The 10,581-nt window shown below is 39.9% G+C and overlaps 1 protein-coding gene across 1 annotated transcript; it reads left to right on the top strand.

Annotated features, from left to right (window-relative positions):
* Nucleotides 1–1,012: 1,012 nt before the first annotated feature.
* On the top strand, nt 1,013–9,555 carry FNDC7 (fibronectin type III domain containing 7). Its single transcript, XM_009477716.2, is given in 13 exon segments — nt 1,013–1,075; nt 1,534–1,552; nt 3,441–3,604; nt 3,606–3,699; nt 4,238–4,304; nt 5,439–5,653; nt 6,066–6,116; nt 6,119–6,325; nt 7,249–7,503; nt 8,077–8,108; nt 8,110–8,335; nt 8,941–8,970; nt 9,515–9,555. Coding segments are annotated over 13 exon segments (1,464 nt in total).
* The last annotated feature ends 1,026 nt before the right edge of the window (nt 9,556–10,581 follow it).

Below are 10,581 nucleotides of genomic sequence, written 5' to 3'. Positions count from 1 at the left end.
CGGAGGGCGGGGCCGGGCCGGCGGCGGGGCCGGGCCGGCGGCGGGGGCTTCCAGCCAGCCTGGCCGGCCCCTCAGGAGCCGTCCCGGCGGCAGGGGCCCCTTTCTCCGCGATGACGGGATCCGAAATTCCCGCTGGGGAAGCGCCCGGTGACCAGGGCTCGTCCTCTGAGGAAGGAGCGTCCTGTTGCTCGTCAGAAGGTGAGCCCGGGACGCCGGGAGCCGCCTCCCGAGCCCCGGGGCAGGCTCCTTGTGCGGTGTGGGGAGCAGGCGGGGGGGCAAGGAGACCCCCTGGCCGGGGGGGCTTCCGCGAAACCTGCCGTGGTCCCGGGTCCCCTCGGGGTATAAAACTCCCCTCGCCACCGTGGCTGCCTCATAAAAACTGTCCCCGCGTTCCCTGTCACGTTCGTGTAAGCCACCAAAGAAAATACTGTCGTTTCATAGAAAGGTACTCTTTCTTGACGCCTAAAATCGTCTGTCAGAAGTTATAGGTTGAAGACATAAAGGGGAACCAGCAGCTTGTACGAATACGAAGAAATGAGAAGAAAATTTATCTTTCCACAGCGCGAAGCATGAGGAAGAATGGTTCCCAGTCGGTATGGCGGTGTTCCATTCAAAGGGGAGTACAACGAGGGCATCATTCCTGACAAAATGAAAGATCCTTGGAAGTGGACAAAAATGGCAATAGATAATAAGCTGAATAGCAAATTTCGAATTTACATTGGGCTTAATTATTTTATGAAACTTGTATAACCAATACAGAAACTGCATCCTGTAGCAGGAGGGGAAACAAATCACCAGCCACCTGCCTAAAAGTTCAATGCTCTGTCAGGCTCAAGTCACCACGGCTTTGGTAACCACTGGCTTGCTGTAGTCCAGCAGGGAGGCGAGCCTAACCTAACACAACCTCCTCCTGTGCCAGGGAGTAAACCTACGGTGACAGCACTGCTGCCAAGTATTACTGGTCCCAGCTGAGCTCATCCCCATGTGAAGGCTGGAACAAAGTTCTGACAAGATGTGCGGTGCAAAAAGTGAATCATTAATTTTTATTGGACTGCTTCTCAACTGCCTAGAAATGGTGAGTGCAACTCATTTGCTTTAAAACTATTTTCGAGAGTGATATTGTACTCTTTGTAAAAGTAAACTAGAAGTTAGGGTAGAGACTATCTGGCACCCACTTCTACATTCGTATTTTGTTACTATTACACTTCTGCACTGCTTACAAGTGACTAAAAAATAAAGTAATATATTAGGCTGCAAGGTCTTTTGAAGTCTGTCAACGACTAAAAACTGGATCAATAGCCAGATTCAGAGAGGAAAATGAAGAAGTAATATGTTCTGGATATCTGTACCAAATCTCATTGATTGCATAAAGTTTCCATGCTTAAAGAATCTGAGCAAAAACATCATATCAATAACGTGTTAAAAAAATGTAGTATTTTAAGTTGTTGTTGTTACTAATATTATTAGGTTTTTAATTTTCCAAATAAAATACTTCACTTTGTATTTCTAACTTTTTTACATCTTCCTTTTCAGATCTTTTCAGCTAACACAGGTAAATCTTGAGAATGGTATTTTGGTTTTGCCTGCTTATTTTTGCATGGGTCTGAAGAGAACACACGCGTGTGATTTCTCATAAAACATTCTGCAAGTTCTGGCAGCTTTGTAGACAATAATTGTTTTCAAGTTTGATTCAGCTTTAAAAAAGTCTATGTTGATATCTTTATAAATTTTAAACCTCATTTTAAGAGTCCCAATTCTGTCAGACACTCGCACAGAGATTCTGACAGACCACTTAATGCCTTGACACTAGGGTGAACCAGGGAGAACACTCAACTGGACAAATTGTGCTGTTCATTACCTACATAACTCTGCTACACATAGGGTTCAAACTGTCCCGTATTTGCACCAATTAATTGTTGTATCTTTTAATTAAAAAAAAAACAAACCCAGAAACAAAAAAACCCAAAATCTCCCAAAAACACACCAAAAGAGGCATGATCTGCTAAGCACAAATATTTCCAATGTTTTACAACATTTTATACTTTCTTCAATCTTGTATTTTGTGCCTACAGCTCCTATTGCCTTAAATGAGAATACTGACCAGTTTAAAATATGAGGAATGCAAGATATGGTGGCACAGTCCCCCGGGCTACTCCAAGATCCCAGGATAAGCCAAGCCCTATTGTGCTGTGTTCGTGGTCACAAATGCAGCGACTTGGGCATCAGACGCTCCCTGTCCACACACCTGGGCCATCTGCTGCCTGAATTGTACACCAGAATGACTCGGCACGAATTGTGGCCAGAATGTAAGATACTGACCAACGCCAATCATCTCGAGATCCTATAGATAGCGATCCAAAAGGGAGAGATTTGGAGCTCTCCAGGACCGCAGTGGGCTGTGTGACCCAGTATCTCGCCCTGAGCTGGGACGCCTCTCAGGGTAGATTTCATGAGGATTGAAGGATTGTCTGTCGACGATTTCGCAAGGACTCAAAGGCCTGATTTCGTGAGGTTCAGGAACCGTCCATTGATGGATGCCGGCACATAAAAGTGAGTAATTAATGAAACTCAGAAAAGGGGAAGTTTTAATCACAGATTAACCCGTGTGTGTGTGTGCGTGCATGCGTGCGCAATTTGATTCAGAACTGTTTGTCTGTGTGTGTGCGTGCGCAAATTTGATTTAGAGCTGTTGTCGGTCTGTCTGTGTGTGCAACCCTGCTGTAAGTTTCAGGTGACCCTTGCCATTCTTGAATCTTTAAGTTGCTACTTTGATTGTTAGAAATTCCATCGAATTGCTCTGTTAAATTGGCTGATGCTTAAGTGCTATTAAGAATTATACAACCTAATTCTGTGATCTATCTCAAAAACGTTAATAAATCTTAAATTGCTGCTAAACCAAAGCCATGTAAAAAAAAATCATATTCGTGACACAAGATTACAAGAAATGCTCTCAGACTTCATTAATTCTCTGGTGATAGTACACGTTCCTGCATAGACTGCACTGTCAAGAGTCTTAAATGCTTAATCGTTGCAGACATGTTGTTGCAGTAGCTGGATACTTACTGTAGCATATTCTTTTCATGATTTGCAAAGTAAGTATTTCATCCTATTCATGTATGGAATACTGTTGACATTGTTTGTATATTCACATATGGATTATACCCAGTATTTTTTAAATATAATTAGACTACAGCACATGGGGTTTTTAAGAAAAATAGCCATCATCACAACCTGTATTATGAGAGCAAGCAGCAGCTATTATAGTAATTAATGGATTACAAAAGTGAACAAGCACAATAAGTGAAATAGCACTCCAAATTCTGTGGAATGCCTATCATCTGAAAATTAGGTCACATAGATGCTTGATAAGGCACTGAACAATCTTCTTGTAAAGACTTGACTAAATTCAGGAATGACTGAAATGATTTTTTGTTTTTCAGGTTTCTCTATGTCTATATACAGTGTGACATTACAAAGCGTTTATCTCAGATGGCCCAAGTTTTCAGGAGCCTCTTCTTGCAGAGCCACAGGTACAGGAGTGAATACTGTAGGCCATTCGTTACTGGCTCATTTTAGTGATGTTACACATAAAGGAACTCTTACCTTCATTAATTCCCAATACTATTTATGCTATACAAGCAGAAGCCATTGACAGGAATGGAATTATTCTTGCAGAAACACAGATTATGCAGTCAACAGGTTAGCAAGAGAAACTTTGTGAAGTATAATTTCCATTGACTTCTGTAGGACTGGGATTTTATCCTTGACGTTTCATGGTACTGGTAGGGAATAGCTGCTATTCTTGTTTAAGCCTTTTGCTGGTTCTCCTACTGACTTCAATATTAGCACAATTAGCTCCTTTTCCCCTCTGCTTTTTTTTAATATATATGTTTCCCTGACCTGCCACGCACAGCTTGCTCAGACTGCAGCTTTCCAAATCACCTACCCTTTCATTACAAATGCAGATGTGAAGCTATATACATTTTTCAGTACCGATGCTGATAGTATAGAGAGTTCCTGGGTCTAGATGGGTAAATATCAGGGGGTATTGATGGTGTTCTCCTTCAGCATTCTGCCCAAAACATCTGATCTCATGAGGGACACAGAAAATCCAGCTGCCATATACACAGCTTTCCAGCTCACTGCAATGGAGTCACAACTTGGAGACCTAACAGAGAGGACTGGAGCAGCCAAGACTATTGAGAAAGAACGCCAATTAAGCTTTTTGGTTTTTCAGTAATACTGTTTGAAAGGGCCAAATTTGAAATGAACACGCAGAAACAACATTCACTGAACTGTGAGAGGCAAATTCAGTGACAACAAAAATGGAAAAATAAATTAATGCAAGACTGACAGAATAAATACGATGCATCCATTATGATATTACAGGTTTTGTAAAATGAATGTAACTCGCACACAAAAGTATGAAAGGTTGAGTGTGTAGAATGAAAATCACCAAGAAGATGCTGCATTTCCTGTCCTCTAAGTTTCACATTGTCTTATTATTTTACACTTTTAGTTATTTCTTCATTTCTTCCATTCCCTCAGGTTATGTCTTTTGTAAAAATAAAATTTGATTTTGTTAAAATAAAATACATATATGCATACAAAATTCTAGTAAAACTTCCTATTAAACATTTAACTTACAGTACTGTCATAAAGTAAACCATTAATTCAGACTTTTGTCCTGGTCATTAAGTCTGTCATGGTTTAGCCCCAGCCAGCAGCTCAGCACCACGCAGCCGTTCGCTCGCTCACTCCCCCTACCCCGATGGGATGGGGGAGAGAATCGGAGGAGTAAGAGTGAGAAACACTCCTGGGTTGAGATAAGAACAGTTTAATAATTGAAATAAAGTAAAATAGTAATGATAATAGTAACAATATAATAATGATAATAATAATATACACAGCAAGTGATGCAAAATGCAAATTGCTCACCACCCACCGACTGATGCCCAGCCAGTCCCCGAGCAGCGATCGCTGCTCCCCGGCCAACCCCCCCAGTTTCCATACTGCCCATGATGCCGGATGGTATGGAATAGCCCTTTGGGCAGCTGGGGTCAGCTCTCCTGGCTCTGCCCCCTCCCAGCTCCTTGTGCCCCTGGCAGAGCATGGGAAGCTGAAAAGTCCTTGACTGGCATAAGCAGTACTGAGCAACAACTAAACCATCAGCCTGTTATCAGCGTTATTCTCATCCTAAATCCAAACCACAGCACTATGCCAGCTGCTAGGAAGAAAATTAACTCTATTCCAGCCGAAACCAGGACAATTAGAATGCCCTCTATTGATTTGCAAGGAGGGGTACTGAATTAGTTCAAGAAGTCTGGGATTAGTGAGACTGCACAATGTCGGTTGCCCTTGGAGATTTAAGACATGCAGCATATAGATAAACGAAACAAGGCTCTTTGGCTTCATGCCAGTTTTCTGTTCACGTTCAGGTTTCCCTCTGCCGTGGCTGTTCCTAGCACCTTGTTGCCCCAGCGCGCTGAAGTGTACGAAGTGAAAGCTGGGGACCGGAGCAGCGCGGTGCTCTGCAACAGCACCGCCACGGCCTGCGCCTCGGCAGCTCTGCAGGGCAACACCCCGAATAATATCACGGTTTATTCTTTCAGTGAGGCCAGGGGCAGCAACATGTCGTGTGCATCTAACAGGTATGAGGATCATTCTTACTTTCCTTTAGCAGAAGAAATAATTGGACACTGCAGTGATTCATGGATTAAAAGCATTACCGGAGTGCTAAGTTAGTGTAACTGATAAAAATTTAAAAGAAACACGTACTGGAAGTCTTTAAAAATATACCGTAAGCAGGGACCTCAAACCAGATTTGGATTGAAAGCTTCTGAATGCTCCAAGTTTTGAAAATCAGATTTACCGTTCACCTCTGGTTTTGTAGCAAAATCCTTATGTTGCCAGTTCTGTCTTGAGTTCTAAATTCTCACCAGGAGTAACCATTTAAGGATCATATACTTTTCCAAAGTTGTTTGTCAGTTCTAACTGCTAGTTAATTTTCTTGTGTAGCTTATATCGTATACATAAACAATCTGTTTTAATACTGTTAGTATGAAATGTTTCAGCTCCCTGCAGTCCTGAAATTAAAAATATCTCAAAGGAGGCTCTTTAATCGGTGTGCGCCGGCAGTTTAACAATGAAGTAGCTACACATATTGTCACTGCCAGAGGAGAAGCTGGACTTTGGCATTGCACAAGCTCTGGAAATTCTTGTACCCTAACTAATCTTCCCTGTGGATCTGCTTTCTCCATTAGTGCTATAGCAAGATCACCAGCAGGACAGAGCTTGCCAAGCTACGGTGTCCCTCTAGAGACAGGTATGTGGGAATTGTATATAGTGGAAAATACTTAGCAGCATAAGATTAAAATAGTTCTGTCTCTCTATATGGTTTTGGCTTTTTTTTAATTACAGTGTGTGCATATTGTACTATCGATTGCTGGATGCCAGATGTGCTCTGCTTTAACATGTATGTATCTCTGTGTGTGAGAAGGAAGGATCACTTGGCACATGCCTTATGCTGAGAGGCCTTAGTGCAACCAATTATCAGCTGGCACAGCTAACTAAAATATAATAATATAATCCACTAATGTAATGCATAACTTCCTTGTCAGCATTTTGACTTTTAATATTACCAAGAGAAGCAATGAGGTGATGTCCATGTCAACAAATAAACAGTGTGAAGAACAGATTAAAGCACATCCTACCCACCAGTGGTGCTATTAATTTGCTAGAAGAGTTTTGTCCTGTACCGCTTACCCAGACAATCCCCAGGCACAGTTCAGAGACTAATGTACACCAGGATCTATTTTTGACAGGCAGTTTGGCTGCAGTCATTTTATGTTGTAGAGGAAGAGACTTTAAACAGAGACAGAGCTGGACTGAGCTATATGACTGGAGGGGTAGCGATGGACCCTGCTTAATTAAACTACAGATGTGCCCTGATATTCTGATGACAAAATTTACTAATTTTTAGTATCTTAGTGAACAATCATCATCTTATATTTCCATGGTTATAACTCACTCTTATAAACAAATTGATCTTATATTGACATTCTGTTGATTAGAAGCTTGCCAAAATAGTCAAGTATTTTTCAGCATGCTAATGTTTGCCTGAAAAGTATGCACATTGTCATTCCTTTGCTCTTGATCATGTACTATTCTAGTTGCAACTCCTCAAAATACCTTCCTTTTTTCAAGTAAAAAACAGAACCGACTTCTCTATTTTTTGTCCTTTTTAAGCTCCTTGCTGCCCTAATGACCTGATACTAACTGAAGTGACACAGTCTGTAACAAATATCAGCTGGTCTGTTGGGATGGGTGCACAGACATACGTAACAGCATTGGAGTCTCCAAAAGGACAGGCAAAGTGTCACACTCTTCAGAACTACTGTCTCCTGGGATGCATGACATGCAGCACCAACTATACAGTATCACTGAAAGCAATCAGTGAAATGGGCTTGACATCCAGTTGCACATATCAAGGATATTCTTCTAGTATGCAAATTGTAAATGCAATTGGGAAGAAAAAGACTCAATATACAGCTTACTTTGTATGGTGTTCATCTCGTACAAATAGTGCAGCTGAAATTCAATGCATAATTAATACACTCGCAGTTCTCTCTTAAATAAATGCACTTTGGATTATTTTCACGTATCATTTAAACCCTGTTCTTGTAACTGCCATCAGGTGGCCATATAAAGAAATTTTAACAACATTGCTCCAGAACTAATTTTTTAATTTAAATAATGCTATGGAATAATTAAATTTTAGACACCACAAAAGGATTCTGGGCACTCCAGGGTAGCCCTAGTGCGTCCATAGTCAGGAGAGCGCAACAATATTCCAATACTGAATTCTAGCTCCGTAATATGAGTCTGATAGAACGTTTTCTTCCCTAGTTCAGTTCAAGAATTATTTTGCCTTTCTGTGAAATAATACTTTCTCCTTGAAATGCTGGTACCTAGTGTGATAGTAAATCATATAATCTGGTTTAAAATGCACTATAGGAATTTATAATGTATTGTGGGTTCACAAAATTTGCTTATTAATGTTTCTTATTTTATTAGGTGCTTGCTCTCCTTCTGGGGTGAAGTCATATAAGACTTGGCAATAACGGTATCAGGGTATACCGGCAAGCTTCTGAAGAAATGATGAACAACAATACTGATTTACATGGCTCAAAAGGCAATTTCACCTATATCCCTAGCTCAGGTCTAAGTCACTGTGATATCACTGGGACACCTTGTAGAGATGTCTACACAGTGGTTGTATCTCCAGTTACTAAGGGGCTGAAGCTTACATTTTGTCCTAAAAAAACATATTCAGGTAAAACTTAAATTTCTTTGAATGATGTATTTTTGTCCATGCATGCTAGATGGTTAAAAAGTAATCCAAAGTTACGCAAGTAAAGGTGGCATGGAATAGAACTTTCCTATTCTAGTGTTGACTCCAGAGTAAACTTTATGGGTGCCATCTTGCAATATCTGTGACAGGAACTTCACAGGAGCATTTTGGGTCTATGCATATTTATCTACACAGGTGCCTCTTAACTGGATCACCCATAACCTGGTGAATACAGAGAAGTTAATTTTCAGTTGAGAGGTTACAGAATACAGAAGCAAATAAATGAGGATTTTTAATTGTTTTGTTTTCTAACTTGTTTTACAGAATTATTGCTTTTTAATAAAGAAACAAATCAAGAACTTCTATGAACCACTCCTAAGCGCATATTTTAAGTAAAAATTATTTAAAGTAGTAGTAATTTCCTTGGGATTCCTTTCCCAGGGCATAAATTGAATCCATTACAAAACTACTGCTATCTGATGGGATTGTACAGTTGTATAGCATGGACTACATTCTACAAACTACTAATGTTTTCCAGCTTACAACCCGACACCTAATGTTTATACTACTGTTTCATGTCATCTCAGTAACCTGTTCTGGAAGCTCTGTTGGAATAGGTAAGAGCACACAGTACATTCATTCCAAATCCGTCATGTTTGTAAAACATGTTAGCATCATTTAACTCCAAATAAGATGCAAATTTTATATATATATATATATATATTTGATAGTCAAGGCTTGTGTTAGTGTTATGCAGGGTTGTCTCACCCCCCATCTTACAATGTATAATTTAAAAAAAAAAAAAAATCTTACCTATATTGTAGCATGTATACCATCATGCATTCTACACTATCACAACATTTACTATTTATCTGATAGCACATAATAAAGGGAGGCTTATCTTTTATAGCCTCACCGTATCCCATTACAATTTAAAAAAGGTCGCACTTCTGATTTTTATTTAAAAAAAAAAAATTAAAAAGTGTGACTTACCTCAACCTATTTTACCTTATTTTTTCTGGGGTTTCAACAGGGTAGTCTTTTGCTTTATTTGCCTATGTAAACTGCTAGAAAACTTCAAAAGCAGCCACTGAAACAAACATTTCTGAAGACAGTTGCTTCTCATAACTAAATTGTCTTAATTTCTGAATCCTGTTATAGTGATTTATAGAGGAAAGAGCAATGCAGAACAACATACCTAGATGGAAATTCTGGTTCAGATAAGGAGGTAAGTTATAAGAGTCGTAATTCAGATTAGAATGTATTAATCAAACTTTTCCTGCTGCATAAATCTTTGGGATTGGAGGGATAAGCTTCACCAATCCTGTATATCCTAAATAGAACTGGTTTGTTAAAATCCATAATTTTTATCTCAGAAACTTCATGTCCTCCCCTCCATTTACAATAAACCCCTCTTTCACTTCATTAAGCCTTTTCTAATACTATCCTATAGTTCCCCAGAAAAGCCCTCAAAATCCAAACAGATCAAGATACTCTTCAGAACTCGTTTACTTTCTCTCCTCTGCTAGCTAAAATGCTCATTCTCCAACAAAAGTACTGGTGTTCTGGACTATTTACTGCCCTTGTCTCAAAAGGATGGCCAGAAGTCACTGCTGACTTTTTTCTCCCCCAAGGTTGATCATTGCTGCTGTTCTACAGCTATCCTGGATGTTAAGGTTCTTGATAACTCCATTCTCCCTAAATGTTCTCAGTCTTTCCTTCCCTGAAACTGGAAAGACGACATCTGTGCTTAACTGCAACAGTCACAGCTGCTTGAGGACCGGGACGAAGAAAGCTGAACACCTAGCCATATCCGAGATCTAATCCAGGACATCAAATTTGAGCTCCAGCTGATGAGATAGTTTTTAAAATGCAGATGAACACTGACAGAGATCTCCATAATCTTGACCTGTAATTTTCCCTGTAAAGCAATCTGCTTTAAAAGCTCTTGCAAGACAGTTATTAATCAGCAGGTGTGTTCTAGACCTAATGTGTCAATGAAATAGTAAAGGTTGAAATACAGATTAGAAGAGTGAAATTACTCCTTAAAAAGAAAAAAGCAGCAGTTTAGGTGCACTCAATTAAAAGTAGCTTGAAGCTTAATCAAGTATTCTAAGGCTATTTCATTTCAATTTAAATTTCAAAAGAAGTTTCTTCCTTTACAATTTTGAGAGGTGACTCATGAGGGTAAACATAATGTCCTCTTCACATCAACTGACTGGTTTTGC

This window comes from Pelecanus crispus, chromosome 5 (genome assembly GCF_030463565.1).
Source record: "Pelecanus crispus isolate bPelCri1 chromosome 5, bPelCri1.pri, whole genome shotgun sequence".
Lineage (NCBI taxonomy): Eukaryota > Metazoa > Chordata > Aves > Pelecaniformes > Pelecanidae > Pelecanus > Pelecanus crispus.
Note: the sequence above shows the minus strand (reverse complement) of the source record. Positions and strands in the feature narration are given on the sequence as shown.